This window comes from Triticum aestivum, chromosome 3A (assembly GCF_018294505.1).
Source record: "Triticum aestivum cultivar Chinese Spring chromosome 3A, IWGSC CS RefSeq v2.1, whole genome shotgun sequence".
Classification (NCBI taxonomy): Eukaryota; Viridiplantae; Streptophyta; class Magnoliopsida; order Poales; family Poaceae; genus Triticum; species Triticum aestivum.
Window position 1 is genome coordinate 403,183,886 of NC_057800.1, and position 19,322 is coordinate 403,203,207.

The following is a 19,322-nucleotide window of genomic DNA, read 5'->3' on the forward strand; positions in this document are numbered from 1 at the left end:
TGTTAGTTCAGAACCAAGGCAACAACAACAACAACAACAACAACAACAACCCACCGCCACCACCTCCAGTTGACAATTTAGCCCGTTTTCTGAGGTTGTAGCCGCCGGTGTTTTCCAGTAGCACCGAGCCGATAGTTGCTGATGAATGGCTACGCATGATTGGAAGGGAGTTGACCACCGCAGGTTGCACAGATGCTGAGAAGGTGCGCTTTGCCGCACATCAATTGGATGGAACGGCAGCCTCATGGTGGGAAAATTACACACCACATTCCCTATAGCCAATGTCACTTGGGAGCAGTTTCAGCAAGCATTCCGCACAACCCATGTCTCAATTGGAGCTATGAGTATGAAGAAGCATGAGTTTCGCAACCTACATCAAGAGAATCGTACTGTGGGACAGTACGTGGATGAGTTTAGCAAGTTATCTCGCTATGCCCCAGATGATGTGGCCATAGATGCCACGAAGCAGGAGAAGTTTATGGAAGGGCTGAACGATGAGATGAATATGCAGTTGATGGTGACAACATTTAACAACTACCAGGAATTGGTAGATAAAGCTTTCATGATTGAAGGAAAGCAGCAGCAGATAGAGAGTCGCAAGAGGAAGTATAGACAAGGGAGGTACAATTCAGGAGCTCAGCAGAAGCCTCGTTTTACCCCGAATTCGGGAGGATTTACCCATAACCATGGAGGCCACACTCATAATGAAGGAAATTCTCATTCTAACATATAAGGTTGCTAGCCAACTCCTCTCCACGATCGTCCCTCGATTTGCATCGCTTTTGTCCGTCGGATGTTGGTCAAACTGGTCTTCCGTTGATTGGTTACGTTCGATCTGCGCTGGTAATTTTCGTTCTTCGTTTGACCTTCCGGTGAATTCATTGAGGCGATGACCTGTGGGCTCAGCCTCCTGCGCTATTGGTGGGTCAGTTCTTTTTGGGTCGTGGGCAGACTCCCCTGGCATGCCGCGTGCGTGCCTAGCGCAGCGCGCCCCTCCTGGGTCGGCTGGAACGACATATCTATACCCGCTGCTACCCCTTGCATGCAATGATGAGTGGGCCAGGATGGCCGTTGGTTCCACATGTAAAGGACTCTTTGTTATTCTCCTCCGCGTTATGCTGGGTTGGATAGAATTGTGGCTGACTCCTCTGCACCGTCGTGCCGAGGCTGACCTCTACGCAGTGCCGGGTCCAACCACTCACGGGTCTTTTCTCCGGATCGTCCCGTGCGCTCGCCCACCTTTTCTCCGGGTCATCCGGCGCCTCCACTGACGCTGGGGCCGTGTCGAGAGGCGGGGCCGGTGGTCAGTTGCTCTGTGTTCCTTCGCTGTTGGGTTCGCGTGGCCGATGCACGGCTGGCAACTGGACGTGCGAGCGCCGCGCGTTGGGTCCCTTGTGCGAGGCGTGCGTCGTCTCAGTGCACGTCGCGCCCTGCGCCGGTGGCAAACCCTTCCCCAATCATCACAGCCGCCACACGCCTCCCTCCTTCCTCCTGGCCCGCACCCCTGCCGCGGCGCCCATCCCTCCCATCTTCGCGTTTCTCCTCCTCCCAGGACTACCTCCCGTCGCTTAGGCTCCATGGCGGCGACCGGCTCGAGGCGAGCCTGGCGCAAGCGGGCGGAAGCGGGTGGGAGAGTGCTGGACGGCGCCGTCATTGTTCATTGTCGCACCGCTAAGCCGCATCGAAGAAGGACCAGGACCTCACCCCTCGTCCCTTCTGGATGCACCTCCCCACATGAGTTCCTCCTGCCTAATTCAGCTCCCTTTTCCATCTAATTTCATTCTTGTTTCACATGTTGGTTTGGTCGGCAAGAGAAGTTGTGTCGCCGACTGCAGTAGCCAGGATTGGTGTTGGTGATGTCTGTAGGTATTTTTGTGCTTGCCAGTTAAACAATTCCAGGTTTGGTCAATGTCTCTGGAGCTACGGTATTATCCTTTGATTTCTCCTATATTTTCCTTCCTGATTTTGTTTGATGATTTGCTAGGTTATGGGATTGGATCTCCATTTTCCAAGATTCTTAGCTGATAAGTATATTATGCGGGAAAATCTCTACGTACTGATGTTGTGCACATCCAAATACAAGCAATGTAAGTGACCTAAATGCTACATCTCATACTGTTTCTGAATTCTAATACCATTCCTGTGTAGTTGGATACCCCATAGGGCAAAGTTGATGCTTTGTACATCACTTCTGGACCTATTTATTAATGTTGCCGTTATCTGGGTTTCCATGTACTTGATAGATGCATTCCTTATCTTTATGTGTTCCATCTAGGCATATATGTTTCTGCCCATAAATGTATTTATGAGTTGGCCCCATTTTTTTATTGCTTTTATGTACCGTTTAATCCCCTAAAAATGGGCTATACATGCATTTTAAAGAGTTCAAATCTTCTATAAACATTAGCATTGTCTTACCCCACTGCTCTCTGCCGTGCAGCGAGGAAGATTTCATCCTCAACCTCCCTCACGACCCCAGGTCCGACTACTTTCCAGTTTTGTTATTTTTCTTCTTGGCCGCACTGAACAACATGGCAACATGGGTGTCATGGCCACACACATGCGTCTTGTTGCCCTCCTTAAAATTCAATTAGATTATCTACAAACATGCAGCCATGTTTATTTAAGATCCAATTAGATAAATGTTGTTTAGTTTCCATATAGTTTCTAATCAGAAAGGCCTCATATGTAGGTTGGGGACATGGCGTGAAGATATGGTTTTGTGATCTATGGTCTTGAGTCATCTGTTGGATGGGTGATAATGGAAATTTTCTTGACGGCAAACACGTGCATAAGTTTTGTGATAGTTAAACCTGTTTTATGAGAGTTAAAGCTATTTTTTGAGAGTTAAACATGTGCATACGAATGGAATTTTTTTAGAACTGGTCAAACTATTTTTTATAAGAGTTAAAGCTGTTTTCTTGAGGACAAACCCGTGAATAAGTCTCATCTGTATAGATTAATTAATAGGATAGCAATTTAAGTTTATTGAAGCTCTTTAAGAAGCGAGGGTCTGCTTTGGTTTCTTGTTGTTTGCCTATTCTCTTAAAAACAGTTGACTGGATGCAGCCGAGGGTTATACATCAATAATTTGGGCAGTTGCATATGGAATTTTCAAGTAAAGGATTTCAGAAATCTAATATGGCATGCCTATTTTTCATGGAAAAAACGAATGGTGCCTTATTTACTATTTAGTTTTTAAGCTAGACTAATTTGACTACACGCTTCCTGAGGTGCCTTCTGTTTTTGAATAGTCATAGAGTGCTCCTGATTACGAGATGTTTCTTTGTCACTATTTGAATTTCTGCCTTGGGTGGCCTCTGTCTTGGTTTACAGCTCCATATGGCTACTTATGTATAACATATGTAGGTCCTGTTTGAACTGTTCTCAAATATGTTTACTACAGAAAAGTGGAATATGCAAAGTTTCTGTGTTGATTAGGCAAATACTTGCTTTGCCTTAAAGACTGTCCCCATCTATGTTCTAGGTTTTTTGGGTATGAATTCCATATTTCCCTGGAATGGATCAACACATTTGCATGCGATTTTAGAAAAATATATGTGAATGCATCTTTCTAATAAAAGTATTGCTTAAGAAATACCCTTTTTCTGAAATCAAAATTGTTGTTGGTCTTCTGATCACTTTCATTGTCTATCAGATAGGCTATGACTTCCATAAGCTAGCATCATTGGGGTGAGGTCGTTGTGTTTATTTTATTTTCAATGCCTTGCAAGTTAGTGGTTCCCAGAAGATTGTAGCCTACCTTATTAGCGTCGACTGGCATATTTATCTTTCATGTCATTGCTTAACCATGCCTGGATGACTGCTATATTTATACATGCACAAAGTGCTTATTCCTTTGGTGCTTCCAGATTATCAAGGTATGAGCAGAGCAGCGAGGGATGAGAAAAGGTGTAACTTATCTCAGACATACAGAAATGAAAATAAAGCTATGCACAGAGAAAAGATGTAGAATCGATTGCTGGGCATGAACTCCTGCATGGACCACTTTGCTTTGCTTTTGTCACATTAAAATTAATTATATTTAGCAATTTTTGTGTCCACAGCACTATAATCCATCCATCATTGTTGGTTCACCATTCTAAAGGAAAGACTCATAGATGCCATTAGATAAAGGTCAAATCTTAGTGTACTTGAATATATAGATTTGTCTGATTGTGTTGTAATCTTAGTTTCCTTTTATATTTCTGTATGAACCTACTATTATGTGTCATTGTGTTGTAGTGTTGACCATCCGCAGCAAGGGTTAGGCAAATATTTATCCTGTAAAATGAGTTACCGGTTCTTACCACGTGGTTGTTATTTTATTTTCAATTTTTATGCATCACATGATTTTTTTAAAGTGATCTTAATTCATGGTCCTTAGTTTACTGATCGTTCGGCGGCTCTGTGTACCAATATAGTGGTGCATCTAGGAGGAAGGGATCTAGAGACAGCGATGGGCAAAACAATCCTGTGGAGGCAGCAAGAGGCAGTTCTCGACAAATCACTATTAAGGTGTTCTCTTTTGACCTGTTGATTTTTCTGTCTTTCTGGTTTTGATTTCCTGGTATAAAATTTACTAGAGAGAAAAGCAGCGCAAGGGTCCAATGGAAGAATTTGGTGAAGAACAAGGTCTCCATCATTTGGCGTCAAGGAAGGGAAGACCATGTCATCATTTGGCCAGTCCAGGTAATGCTCTCTACCTGATGCACTATTTAGGTCATCATGGTTTGAATGCTTTTGGCTCGTCTTAATGCTAATAAGGAATGTCGGGCTTACAAGTTTCAACCATGTGCAACGATTCCAAAGTTATGTAGGCCAGATTGTGTTATTTTTTACTGAACACTTTGTTCTCCAGTGAGGTTACAAATTCTATAATATGTTGTGGCGGTATGTACATATGGAAATCCTAATCTAGCTAATTTGATCGTGGGAAACATGTTGTTAGTCTATCTTCCAGGCCTGTTGTCACCTCTCATTATTTCTGCTATAATGTGAGCCAATTAGAAACTGATATAATGTGTTTTTCCTAATAAATCTCATGCTGGTGTGTTTTGCATTCTCAAAAAATCATGACAGGTCCCCATGCCCCTGTATCTTCCCTCGAAGCCGGGTTCCGCGAGCTAAGGTTGCAGGGGAGAATGAACGTGCAAGTTTGCAGCATCAAATGTTTTTCTACATTTGATGGGTAGCTAAATTAGTTTGATTTCACGGATGATGGAGCCTTGCTGTGTGACGTAGTTCCTGGTGAAGAAATATTTGTTAGGTCTATGTATGTGTGTACTGGAGTTGGTGCATCTCCAAGGAAGAACGAAACCCTTATTCCTATCTTATCATATGCTACACTTAAATGCAAAGTGTTAGCTATGTTAACTGCTGTTTCGATCCCTTGTTTGAAAATGTGATTGATTACAAATTGCGCATGCTCAAGTATATATTTGTAAAAAGAAGTCCTCCTTAATTTTTGATTAAAAAGGGTTTGGGTTGGCGCTTGAAGTGTTTGCTCATAGCTAAAGTTACTACACATTCATGATTTTAAATGGGTATTTGCGCACATCTCACTGTAGATAACAAGGCACCATTTTTTTTAATTGTGGACAAGAAGTCACCATTCTTTTTTTAAAGGGTGTTAAATTTGTCATCATATGTGTTTGCCCACAACTAAACCAACTAAATCATGTATTTTCTTTTCAACGTGTACATGGATTTAGCATGCCTCTGCGCCATTTGGCGCAACGGGTCCACTAGTAATCATAATGGCCTCAAGAATGAGAATGGGAATGGAGCAAGCAACAATCAGAATCGCTCCAATCCAGCCACAACCGCCAAGAGGGACCTAAGTCACATTACTTGTTTCAAGTGCGGGAAGACTGGACACTATGCCACTGAGTGCCCTGAAGCGAAGAACCGAAATGGTAATGGGAGCTCTGGGAAGAAGCCCAATCCATTTAACAAAGGACAAGTGAACCACGTGAGTGTGGAGGAGGTTGAAGAGCAGCCAGACGCAGTTATCGGTAAGTTTTTGGTTAAGTCTTTTACCGCTCTCATTCTTTTCGATATTGGTGCATCGCATTCATACATATCAAGGGGATTTGTGGACAAGTTTAAGTTGCCAACCCTAGCCCTTAGGACACCCATGCTAGTGAGCTCACCAGGTGCAGAGTACATGGCCATCTGATGGTCCGATCGGATACCCTTAACCATCAGGAGCCATGTTTTCCCCTCAGACCTAATAATTTTGGAGTCGCAAGGATTGGACATCATATTAGGCATGGATTGGTTGTCGAAGTATGGAGGAAACATTGACTGCACTAGCAAATCAATTCTACTCACCACCCCGGAGGGAAAAAGGATTAAGTATGTATCCAGGCATTCGCCAAGGAGGACTCAAGCAAATTCCCTCTCAGGAGTTGTTCAGGAGGAAGTTCCTGTTGTGAAGGATTACCCGGATGTGTTTCTAGAAGAGTTACCAGGCATGCCACCAGATCGAGACATTGAGTTCTTGATAGAACTGTTGCCAGGCACTGGACCTATATCAAAGAGACCCTACCGGATGCCCGCAGCAGATTAAGGAGTTATTGGAGAAAGGTTACATCCGACGAAGTTCATCATCGTGGGGAGCCCCAATGCTCTTGGTTGAGAAGAAGGATGGATCTTTAAGGATGGTTGTTGATTATCCAGCATTGAATGAAGTGACAATCAAGAACAAGTACCCACTGCCGATGATCAATGACATTTTTGATCAGTTGCAAGGAGCTAAAGTATTTTCAAAGATCGATCTGCGATCAGGATACCACCAGCTGAAGATTCGCGAGAAGGATATACCTAAGACAACTTTCACCACCAGGTACGGGCTGTATGAGTATACGGTTATGTCATTTGGATTGACTAACGCCCCTGCGTACTTCATGAGTATGATGAATAAGGTGTTTATGAAGTTTTTGGATAAGTTCATTGTGGTGTTCATTGATGATATCTTGGTATACTCAAAGACTGAAGGGGAGCACAAGGAGCATTTGCGTTTAGTGCTCGAGAAGCTCAGGAAACATCAGTTGTATGCCAAGTTTAGCAGATGTTAGTTTTGGTTGAAGGAAGTTGGATTTCTTGGGCATGTTATATCATGAGAAGGTATAGCAGTGGATCCCGCCAAGGTCCAGTCAGTCACTGAGTGGTTGGCACCCACCTCAGTTGGAGAGATCCGCAATTTTCTTGGACTTGCGAGATACTATCGGAGATTCATTAAGAATTTCTCTAAAATTGTGAAGCCCATGACGGAGTTGTTGAAGAAGGACACTAAGTTCAAATGGACAGAAGAATGTGAGGCCAGTTTTCAGGAGTTGAAGAAATGTCTGACTACGGCCCTAGTGCTAATTCTGCCGGATATATGCAAGGATTTCCAAGTGTATTGCGACGCATCTCGCTTAGGACTTGGAGGTGTGCTTATGCAGGACGGAAGAGTTCTATCATATGCCTCACGTCAACTTCGACCGCATGAGTTGAATTATGCCACTCATGATTTGGAGCTAGCAACTGTAGTGCATGCACTCAAGACTTGGAGACATTTTATTATTGGAAACCGTTGTGATGTGTACACGGATCATAAGAGTTTGAAGTACATATTCACCCAGAAGGAGCTGAACCTCAGGCAGAGGAGATGGTTGGAACTCATAAAGGATTATGATATGAAGCTGCATTATCATCCAGGAAAGGCCAATGTCGTAGCAGACGCTTTGAGGTGGAAGAGTTATGTTAATACTCTGCTAACGGGAGGATTGCCAAAGGAGTTAGCCGAGGATCTCAGGGAACTTCGTTTGGAGATTGTTCCTAGAGGTTTTGTTGCAACGATGGAAGTTTAGTCTACATTGTTGGGAAAGATTCGTGAAGCTCAGAAGGATGACAAGGAAATTGCCGAGATGTCGGTGGGAACGACACCTATGGGATCACAAGAATCCCTACTGTGGTTAGCGGGGCGCGGGGTCGTGAGAAGAGCGGATCTAACAGGTAGCACACAGTTCGTTTATCCAGGTTCGGGCCGCGAGGATGCGTAAAACCCTACTCCTGCTTTGGTGGATTGTATATTTGTGTTCTTGAGCTAGCTATGGGGCGTGAGGAGCTCCAAAAAGCCGAATCCTTCTCCTGGTCGCCTCGGGCCTCCTTTTATAGAAAAAGGGGTTGCCACAGTGGCACATAGGAGGTGGAAAGGGTACAGTGCTGCGAGGTTATCCCTCGCATTACATGCCAAGGCGCATTTAATGTGTCTTGCTTAGGTGTCCTTGCTTTATCGGGGACGGGGGAGAAACCTGTCTCGTCCATCGCCGCTCCTTCTTGTGTTGACACACGCCCTGGCCAGCGATGCTTGCGATGCCATGTAGGTAGGCACGCAACTGAGGTGGCGCAATGGTGGGTCTTCATGAAGATCTGCATGCCGCCACGCAGGTGCCTGCCCAGCTGGTTGGGTCGGCAGCTGCATGCGAACGGCGGTGGAGGTTTAGTCGGCGTGGGCCTGGTGGTGGTCCTGCGGATGTCCTCGGTAAGGGCCTTGCCGGGGGGCCGGCAAGGGTCTTGCCGAGGCGCCTGCTGTCATCCCCGGCAAGGCGCTTGCCGGGGCCTTGTGGTCTTCCTCGACTGGGATCCCGCCAAGGGTTGTCGTCTCCTTAGTGCATATCTGATCTTGAATGTCTTCACAAAGATCTGTATGCCGCCACGGGGATGTCTCCCGAATCCTTGCCCTTTGGGGGTAGTGGACTCAAGGGTGATTTGCTCCGTAGGCGCGGGACGAGTCGCCGCGGCAAGGGTCTTGCCGGGGCTGCTAGAACTGTCTCCCGACAAGGATCTTGCTGGGGGAGTCCGCTTCGTCCCCTTTGCTCTTCGTGGTCTTGGTCTTGGCGTTGTTCTAGTTCTCTTGAGCTTCGGTCTTACCCTGGTTCACCTCCCTTGCCTTGCTTGGTGTGGTGGTATCCGCGGCTCAGACTGCCCGTGCACAGTTATAGGGGTACAAAAAGTGTACCCCTCTTTTTGTACACCGACAGGAGCCCCCGGGCCTGGGCCACACATAAGCGCAACGCGTTGTTGGGCTAGGCCCAAAAACGATGCGCGGGCTGGCGAGGCTGTTTTTACCGCGGTAAGATTCTTCGCGCGCTGCGCTTCCCACGATTCCCGCGCGTGGCGCGGCGTGGGGAGGTGCGTGTGACGTGGGCGGCATGCGTGGGGTTGGGCTCTGCACGCATGCGTCACGTCATAGTAAAGGGGCGGTTCGCGCCCTCCCCATAAACGGAGGAAGGCGTGGAGGCACGACCCATTTACTGAATGGGGCCGAGGCGCGGTCCTTGAGGCGTCCACTCCCCACGATCACGGGGTGGGGAGAGCTCGCCTCACCCGTCCCCTCGGTTCTGCACGTCCGCCACGTGTCTCCCATGCGCTTGGGGTGGCAAACGGTGGAGGCAGGAAACCGGGCCGTCGCTGGTTGGGGCAGCGGGTCGGCCCTGGCTCCCTGCACCTCCCGTGTTTTGATTGGCCGAGCGGGGCGGCCAAGCCCCCAACCCCGTTCCCTTATAAAGAGCGGGAGGGGGGACGGCGTCCCGCATTCTTCCATCTTCTTCTTCCTTCAGCTTCTGCCCCTTTCTTCCATCCGTCATGGAGAGAGGGAATCCCGGTCCTTCAACGGTGGCGGCGAGGGTCGCCGCTCGACAACGCGTCCCTCCTTCTCCTGCGCTTGCGGTGGCAGAGCCAGCCGCGAGGGGAAGGGGGAGGGGCGAGGCCGTGGGCGAGGCCGGGGCGTTCGGGGAAGAGGAGGACAGGGCGGCGCGCCGGCCTCGCCTCCGCCAGCAGCTCCTCCTCCAATGGAGGGCCATGTTGGGGATGACCCTTGCGAGTTCTTCGTCAGGCCGCGCCGGCCGCCGCACCGCCGCCTTCGTCTCCCGACTCCATTTGCACGGGAGATGGAGCTGAATCCGCCGGAGTCCTTGCGGCTGCACATGAGGGGCTGTGGGATCAGTGGCACGTGGGTCCGCGTCGACTTCCCCGCCCCTCACATGATGTATCTTCGTCGGGGATGGAAGACGTTTGCTCATATCCACCGCTTTACGGAGGGGCTCACTCTCCATTTTAAGCTGATGGAGGGTGGCCTTCTCTCCGTCAAGGTCTTCGGGCTCTTTGGGACCCGTGCAAGGTGCTGCGTGGAGAGCTCTTCTGATAGTGAAGACTCCTCCTCGGGCGGGAGTGACGAGGAGGACAGCGGCAGCGACGACGAGGGTAGTAGGCGGCAGGATGATGGGTCCGATTAGGTGTCGGGTGCCGCTCCGTGCGGCACCGGCGACCCCATCATCCGTGTCGCCGGCTCCCTGAACTTCTCGGGGTCGTCTCCTTGGGCGGCTGGCGTTGGGAGGCTGCGGAAGAGGAAGAGGGCGGGCGGCAAGGCCGTCAACTCGGAGTACGCGGGCACCGATGCCTTCGACGCGTGCTAACGTCCTGCCGCCTCATCTTCGAGCTCTGCTTCCGGCGCCGCCATCACCATCCAACCTTTGGACGGCCACCAAGATGTTCTCTTGGTGTCTTCTGCCACCCGTAGCTCGCCTAGGCGCTCCTTTTGTCCTTTTTGCCTCCTTGACCTGCCTCCTGAGGAGAGGGACAAGAAAGGGATTACGGGCACCTTATCTCTTTTTATTTTGTAAGCCTTCGGGCCTTTGCTGAATTTAAAACTTGTAATCCCATCATTCATGTTTTTCATTCCCTATGGACTGTACCTGAGTGGAATGTTTTTTTAATGAAAAAGGGATGCTTGCCGGGTCATTTGTTTGCGGGTGGAACCCACGACAAGGAGTAAATCCTTGATATCTTCAAGATAAACATTTCCTTGCCTGGCAACAGGCCTTGTCATCTCCCCACTTCGCTCGACCTTCCTCATGCCTTTGGCGGAGGCAGGGATGAGGCGGGTTCAGGCTCCTTGTTTCATCCTTTCGCTGCCGCGACTACGACCAAACTTGGCCCCAGGAACGAGCCCTAGGGCCTAGAGTTAGGGGAGCACGGTAGCTTAGGGGAAAACAAGGTTTCACATACCTCAGTCCATAATGGAATGCATGATAAGGGATGAAGAACTTATCTGAAGCTGCAGTCCCCGGCAACCCTGGTTCACCGTGGGTGAATCTTTGCTCTTGTAGCCCCCCGGCAATACTGGCTTGCCGGGGGCTAGATGCTGGTTTGTTCCTCTTTTTTTTTCTCCCCAAGTGGTTCGGCACGGATATCTGTGTGTCCTGTGAACCAAAGAAGACAAAAGAAAGACAAAGAGACGCACACTCGACCTCTAAGCTAGGGGTTAGTCGCCGCTAAGCACTATCAACCCTAACCAAGGACGAGACTCGACCTAGCATGCATGCTATAACTTAGGGCGCCAGTGCTTCATTTACTTATGCTCAGGGTCTGCGCCTGGCTTTGTACAAAGGGTTACATGCGTCATCGGCAAGGCTCGTACAAAAGGTGGCTTGCCGGGGGCCCGGCAAGCCGCGCCTCACGGGTAAAACTTGCAAAGATGCTCAATGTTCCAGGAGTTACTCATCGGAACGACATCTTCGGTCTCCAGGCGGACTGCGCTGGGCCTGTTGACTCGTATTACCCGATAAGGGCCTTCCCACTTTGCCGTCAACTTATTGGAATTCTTGTCCGATTGAACGCGCCAAAGAACAAGGTCGCCTTCCTCAAAGCTTCGGGCATGAACCTTGCGGCTATGGTAGCGGCGCAAGGCTTGCTGGTAGCGCGCTGCTCTCACAGCCGCCCGAAGATTATCTTCCTCAAGGAGCGTTGCATCATCTTGCCATAATTGCTCTTGCTCAAGCTCGTCATAAGCGAGTACTCGAGGTGACCCATATATGAGTTATGTGGGGAGAACTGCTTCTGCCCCGTATACCAGGGCAAAGGGTGTCTGGCCGGTGGCTCGATTTGGTGTCGTTTTGATTGACCAAAGAACCACCGGCAATTCATCAATCCAGCGCCTTCCACTCTTGTACAGTCTGCAAAAGGTCTTTGTCCTCAGGCCTCGCAGTACTTCAGCATTTGCCCTCTCAGCTTGACCATTTCTTCGTGGGTGAGCAACGGAAGTGAAACAGACCTTGCTGTCGAGGTCTTGAATATATTGCATGAAGGTGTGGCTTGTGAACTGCGTGCCATTGTCGGTGATAACCCTATTGGGTACACCAAAACGGCACACCAGTCCTTTGAAGAATTTGACGGCTGACTGTGCTGTGACCTTCCTCACTGCTTCCACTTCTGGCCACTTTGTGAACTTGTCGATTGCAACGTACAAGTACTCAAAGCCCCCGACAGCGCGGGGGAAGGGCCCAGTATGTCGAGCCCCCAGACCAAGAAAGGCCAGGAGAGAGGAATGGTTTGAAGGGCTTGAGCTGGCTGATGAAGCTTCTTTGAATGGAACTGACACGCTTCACACCTGGTGACTAGTGTCGTCGCATCCTGGAGGGCGGTGGGCCAGAAGAAGCCTTGCCGAAACGCCTTGCCGGCAAGGGCCCTTGACCCGATGTGGGATCCACATATGCCTCCATGTATCTCCGCCAACATCCCCAGTCCTTCCTCTCGAGGGATACACTTCAATTTCACGCGGTTCGGCCTCTTTCTGTACAGGACGTCATCGACGAACTGGTACATAGTAGAGCGACGGGTTACTTTTTCCGCTTCTTCCTGCTCCTCAGGAAGTTCCCCTGTTTGGAGGAATCAGACGGTATGCTGTGCCCACGCTGGAGCCTGGGGCTCGACGGCGAGGACTAAAGGCATTTCCTCCGCTATCGGAGCGGCTGTCTCCATGGCAAGAGCTTGATGCTCTGTCGGAGCTAGCTGTCCCGTGGCGGGCTCAGCGTCTCCGGCAACATCCTTGCCGACGGCTTTGGGGAGCTCGGCGGGAAAGTACTTGCCGGGCCCTGACTTTCTCCTCTTGTTCTGCTCTGTTGATGGATCAACGGATGGCTGAGTTAGCCGAAGCACGAAGGTACCTGGTTCCACAGGTAGCTTGAGGGCAGCGCGTTTTGACAAGTAATCGGCGATATCATTCTCCGCTCGGGGAACGTATTCTGCCTGTATACCGTCAAAACGCTCTTCCAGCTTTCTCACTTCATAGACATAGGCCTTCATCAACGGGCTCTGGTAATCCTTGTTGACTTGCTTGATGACAAGTTGCGAGTCGCCTCTAACGACGAGTTTTCTTGATTCCGAGGTCCACCGCGATCCTAAGACCGGCAAGCAGCCCTTCGTACTCAGCCGTATTGTTTGTTGACACCTCCCTGGGGAAGTGCATCTGGATCACGTACTTGAGGTGCTCTCCGGTGGGCGCGACAAGCAGTACGCCAGCCCCAGCGCCCTGTAAGGAGAAAGCTCCATCAAAGTACATGATCCAGTCGCAACTTGCCTCCTTGCCGGGGAGAGCAGTCTCTTGGGTTTCTTCGTCAGGCGTCGCGGTCCATTCTGCAACGAACTCCGCCAGGACTCGGCTTTGAATCATCGAGGTACTCTCAAACTTGAGGCCAAAGCTGGACAGTTCCAGTGCCCACTCTACGATCCTTCCCGTTGCGTCTGGATTGTGCAATATCCGTTGCAGAGGGAGGCGAGTGACGACAGTGATTTCGTGCGCCTGGAAGTAGCGACGCAACTTCCTCGAGGCCATAAGAAGGCCGAAGAGCTGTTTCTGCACACCGGAGTACCTCGATCTAGCCCCCTGCAGGAGGGAACTAACAAAGTAGACCGGGTGCTGCATCATTTTCTTCTTCGGCGACACTTCAATTGGCTGCGTCGTCTCGGCATCGGTGGCACCGGGCTCCATCGCTGCTATTACCTCATCATCAATTTCTCTCTGCGCCACTAGTGCGGCGCTGACCACCTGGTTCGTTGCCGCCAGGTACAGCAGCAATGGTTCCTGTGGCCTAGGCGCAACTAGTATTGGCGCGGAGGAGAGGTACCTCTTTAAATCTTGCAATGCTGCTTCGGCTTCTGGCGTCCACTCCATCGGGCCCGCCTTTTTCAAAATCTTGAAAAGGGAAAGGCGCGCTCGGCGGACTTGGAAATGAACCTGCTCATGGCGGCAACGCAACCAGCAAGCCGACGCACATCCTTGACTCACTTGGGCGCTTCAATCTGCTCTATAGCTTTGATCTTGTCCGGATTGGCCTCTATCCCACGCTGTGACACAAAGAACCCGAGAAGCTTGCCAAACGGGACGCCGAAGACGCACTTCTCAGGGTTCAGCTTGAGATTGATCTTGCATAGGTTTGCAAATGTTTCTTGTAAATCTAATATGAGGGTTGCCCTGTTCTTGGTTTTGACCACTATATCATCCATATAAGCTTCCATATTTGTATGGAGCTGGGGTTCAAAACCAATCTGGACCGCCCTTGCAAATGTTGAACCAGCACTCTTCAACCCGAAAGGCATCCGTATAAAGCAATACGTACCACATGGGGTGATGAATGCCGTTTTCTCTTCATCTTCCCTTGTCATGAAGATCTGGTGGTAGCCGGAGTAGGCATCGAGGAATGACAATAGATCACACCCAGCTGTGGAGTCAACAATCTGGTCGATGCGCGGCAACGGGAAGGGGTCTTTGGGACAAGCCTTATTAATATCTGTGTAATCAATACACAGCCTCCACTTCCCATTTGCCTTGCACACTACCAGCGGATTGGCCAACCACGTTGGATGGAGCACTCCTCTTACCAAACCCGCTGCTTCCAGTTTCCGGATCTCCTCTGTGATGAACTCTTGTCGTTCCAAAGCTTGCTTTCTGACCTTCTGCTTGACGGACCGCGCATGAGGACAGACAGCAAGGTGGTGCTCAATCACCTCCCTGGGAACGCCGGGGATGTCGGATGCTTGCCATGCAAACACATCGACATTCGCCCGCAGGAAGGTGACGAGCGCGTCTTCCTATTTGTTGTCAAGGGTGGAGCTTATGGTAAAAGCTCCTCCCTTGCCGTCCTCCTTGACAGAAACCTTCTTGGTTCCCGACGGTGTGGCCCTGGACTTCTTGTTTCTGTCGGCGGAGCTCTCTAGCACGTCCTCGACGGGAGCGCTACACTTCGAAGAGGTGCGCTTGCCGGAGTGGGTGCCTGAGGTCTCACTGGTCTTCTTCTTTTGCCTTCCCGGGGCTCCAACGGCAGGAGCAAGCGCCTTAGCAGTGGCGGCTGCTGCAACTGCTTGTTGGTAGAGTTGGTCAGCGCAAATTAGCGCATCCTTCTTGTCTGATGGGACGGTGATGATCGTCACAGGCCCCGGCATCTTCAGGGTGTTGTAGGCGTAATGTGACGCCGCCATGAACTTGGCCAGCGCTGGGCGGCCAAGGATCCCGTTGTAAGGCAAGGGGATCTTAGCAACGTCGAACACAACCCTTTCTGTCATGTAGTTCAGATCACTCCCAAAAGTCATGGGCAACGTGACCTTTCCCTTTGATTGACTTCTTCCCGGGTTGACCCCCTAAAACGTGCCCGTCTCTTCGAGGTCTTCATCAGGAATCTGCAATTTCTCGATCACGGCAGGCGAGATTAAGTTCAGACCGGCCCCGCCATCGACTAACATCTTTGTCACCTTGAGGTTGCGTATTGTTGGTGAAACCAACAATGGCAAGCACCCGACTGCAGTAGTGTGATCAGGGTGATCCTCAGTGTCAAAAATGATAGGTGTGTTGGACCACTTCAGCGGCCTTTGGGCATCAAACGACGGTTCCGCCGCTGTAATCTCACGCGCCTACTGTTTAAGCTGGCGGTGAGAGGTATGCAGTGAGGCGCCGCCAACGACGCACATGGCCTCTGTAGCTTTCTGAAATTCTTGGTCACCAGACTCATCGTCCTCTTCGTGATCATCGTCTTCTGGCTTTTTGTCACGGCCCGGGCGGGCCTCTCCCGCTGTTTATCTTTGCCGCAACGGTCCGCCTGGCCGTCACGCTTCTTGTCGGACCTCTCAGCACCGTCCTGGCCTTTCTCCTTGTCCCGCCTCTCATATTCAGCCCTCTTCTTCTCATCAAGGAGCTCAACCTGGCGAAAGTTCTGGAGATCATGGCCTTTGGTGCGATGGATCTTGCAGTATTGCTTGTCGGAGTTTCCTGGCTTCTCGGCAGCCGCCAAGGCCCGGCAGGTGACACATCCGGCAATTTCCTTGCCGGGGTCATCTGCCTTGCTTTTCTTGGCGGAGCCGGCATCGTCAGATCCCTCGATGGCAAGCACAACTTTACCTTTGCGCTTACTATTGCGGCGCCGACCTTTCTTCGCCGGGGTGGCAGTATCCTCATCTAAGGAGTCGGTTTCCACGCCGGCATCTTCGCCGGGGTACTTCCTTCCCTCTTCAGCTCGGGCACATTTGTCGGCAAGAACATAGAGTTCTGCCACATCTTTCACCTTGTTCATTGCCAGTTCTTCGCGCATCTTGCGGTTACGCACGTTTTGATGGAACGCGCTGATGATGGCGGCAGGGTGAACATCAGGGATATTATGCTGTACCCGGCTGAACCTCTGTATATACTTGCGCAGACTCTCGCCTCCCTTCTGGGGAATGACATGCAGGTCGCTTGCTTGGCCATGGGCTTGGTGACCTCCAGTAAAGGCGCCCACAAACTCATGGCACAAATCCGACCAGAAGGAAATAGAGTCTACCAGCAAGTGCATCAACCACGACATGGCGTTGGGTTTAAGAGCCAATGGAAAGTAATTCGCAAGCACCTTATCGTCGCGGGCTCCGGCGGCTTGCGTCGCGATGGTGTAGATGCTGAGGAACTCAGACGGGTGAGTCTTGCCGTTGTAGTTTTCGCCAATGTCATGTTTGAAGGTGCGGTGAGTGGGCCACTGGAACTGCCGCAGCTCACGGGTAAAAGCCAGACAGCCTACCTCATAAGGTAGGCCTCCAAGGCTCTCCGGGGCCCGGTGGTTCACAGCAGGCCCTGCTCGCCTGTCTGACTGGTGGCGCGCTCCGCGCCGGCGCTCGATAGTGGTTCGAGCGTCTTCATGGGCTCATTCCCGAAGAACTTGGTGCTGGTCACAGTGGGTCCGCGGGTCAGACGATGCTATGGAGATGTCGTCGCCCGCGACGTCGCGACGAGCCGGCGTCCGCGGTACCGGATGGGGAAGAGGTGAATGCACCGTGGTCGCGGCGCCGCCGACTTTTCCGCCACTGGTTCGAGGGACTCTATCGGAGCGTCGACCCAGGGCCCCCACCGGACTTGGTTCGTCTTTGTTGGCCACCGCAACAAGGCTTCGGATAGTGGCTCTCCATTCATCGAGTTTCCCCGTAGTGGGAGGAAAGTCAAGGAGCAACTGCGCGCGCGCCAGGGCCTCTGCTGGCATCGGTGGCGGCGAAACCTGCACGGATCACGACGCGCTTCGACTTCTGACCATGTCAGAAGGAGCTCTATCACGACCCCGCGGTCGCATGCCGTTTTCACCAGCGCCTCGGTGAGTGGGCAGGTCTTCTACGTCCTGGGAGTGGCGCTCGGGGCTCTTCCCGCGGCGACGCCCGAGATCTTCGGCGTGATTACGCCGTTCGTCGCGCGCTGCCTGGGAGGAGCGCGCTGTTGGCGCCGGCGTGGGAGTCTTGGAGGCCCTTGCGCCGCCTCCCAAACTCCGGCTGCTGGGATGGTGTTGGTGTTCGCGAGTAGCGCCCCGGGTCCTTTCTGCGACCGGTCCGCTGCTCGCCCACGTCAGGACGGGCTGTCCGGCTTCCGACTGGCCATCCGCCACCGTCGTCTTCTTCTTGGGCGCCATGATGATGAAGAAGCGCTGAACTAACTGCTAAAGCCGATTCTCACAACTGCGCCCCCTACCTGGCGCGCCAAAGATGTCGGTGGGAACGACACCTATGGGATCACAAGAATCCCTACTATGGTTAGCGGGGCGCGGGGTCATGAGAAGAGCGGATCTAACAGGTAGCACACAGTTTGTTTATCCAGGTTCGGGCCGCGAGGATGCATAAAACCCTACTCCTGCTTTGGTGGATTGTATATCTGTGTTCTTGAGCTAGCTATGGGGCATGAGGAGCTCCAAAAAGCCGAATCCTTCTCCTGGTCGCCTAGGGCCTCCTTTTATAGAAAAGGGGTTGCCATAGTGGCACACAGGAGGTGGAAAGGGTACAGTGCTGCGAGGTTATCCCTCGCATTACATGACAAGGCGCATTTAATGCGTCTTGCTTAGGTGTCCTTGCTTTATCGGGGACGGGGGAGAAACCTGTCTCATCCGTTGCCGCTCCTTCTTGTGTCGACACGCGCCCTGGCCAGTGACGCCTGCGATGCCATGTAGGTAGGCAGGCAGCTGAGGTGGCGCAATGGTGGGTCTTCACGAAGATCTGCATGCCGCCACGCAGGTGCCTGCCCAGCTGGTTGGGTCAGCAGCTGCATGTGAACGGCGGTGGAGGTTTAGTCGGCGTGGGCCTGGTGGTGGTCCTGCGGATGTCCTCGGTAAGGGCCTTGCCGGGGCGCCGGCAAGGGTCTTGCCGAGGCGCCTGCTGTCATCCCCGGCAAGGCGCTTGCAGGGGGCCTTGTGGTCTTCCTCGGCTGGGATCCCGCCAAGGGTTGTCGTCTCCTTAGTGCGTATCTGATCTTGAATGTCTTCACAAAGATCTGTATGCCGCCACAGGGATGTCTCCCGAATCCTTGCCCTTTGGGGGCAGTGGACTCAAGGGTGATTTGCTCCGTAGGCGCGGGACGAGTCGCCGCGGCAAGGGTCTTGCCGGGACTGCTAGAACTGTCTCCCGGCAAGGATCTTGCCGGGGGAGTCCTCTTCATCCCCTTTGCTCTTCGTGGTCTTGGTCTTGGCGTTGTTCTAGTTCTCTTGAGCTTCGGTCTTACCCTGGCTCACCTCCCTTGCCTTGCTTGGTGTGGTGGTATCCGCGACTCAGACTGCCCGTGCACAGTTATACGGGTACAAAAAGTGTACCCCTCTTTTTGTACACCGACAGGAGCCGTCGGGCCTGGGCCACACATAAGCGCAACGCGTTGTTGGGCTAGGCCCAAAAATGGTGCGCGGGCAGGCGGGGCTGTTTTTACCGCGGTAAGATTCTTCGCACGCTGCGCTTCCCATGATTCCCGCGTGTGGCACGGCGTGGGAAGGTGCGTGTGACGTGGGCGGCATGTGTGGGGTCGGGCTCTGCACGCATGCGTCACGTCGTAGTAAAGGGGCGGTTCGCGCCCTCCGCATAAATGGAGGGAGGCGTGGAGGCACGGCCTATTTACTGAATGGGGCCGAGGCGCGGTCCTCGAGGCGTCCACTCCCCACGATCACGGGGTGGGGAGAGGTCGCCTCACCCGTCCCCTCGGTTCTGCACGTCCGCCACGTGTCTCCCATGCGCTT

At 51.8% G+C, this 19,322-nt stretch overlaps 1 protein-coding gene across 3 annotated transcripts; it reads left to right on the forward strand.

Moving 5' to 3' along the window:
- Positions 1 to 1,291: 1,291 nt before the first annotated feature.
- On the forward strand, positions 1,292 to 5,499 carry LOC123061418 (uncharacterized). Of its 3 annotated transcripts, none has more exons than XM_044484512.1 (6): positions 1,292 to 1,899; positions 1,985 to 2,087; positions 2,441 to 2,479; positions 4,425 to 4,518; positions 4,587 to 4,692; positions 5,083 to 5,499. In XM_044484512.1, exons 2-6 carry the CDS (start codon positions 1,988 to 1,990, stop codon positions 5,128 to 5,130), a joined length of 387 nt encoding a protein of 128 aa, XP_044340447.1. In that variant the 5' UTR covers positions 1,292 to 1,899; positions 1,985 to 1,987; the 3' UTR covers positions 5,131 to 5,499. The 3 variants fall into 3 exon arrangements, 2 of the variants coding, with proteins under 2 accessions (XP_044340447.1, XP_044340448.1); XR_006428995.1 differs by having other exon boundaries at positions 1,297 to 1,899; positions 2,693 to 4,518; XM_044484513.1 differs by lacking the exons at positions 1,292 to 1,899; positions 1,985 to 2,087; positions 2,441 to 2,479 and adding an exon at positions 2,486 to 3,912.
- The last annotated feature ends 13,823 nt before the right edge of the window (positions 5,500 to 19,322 follow it).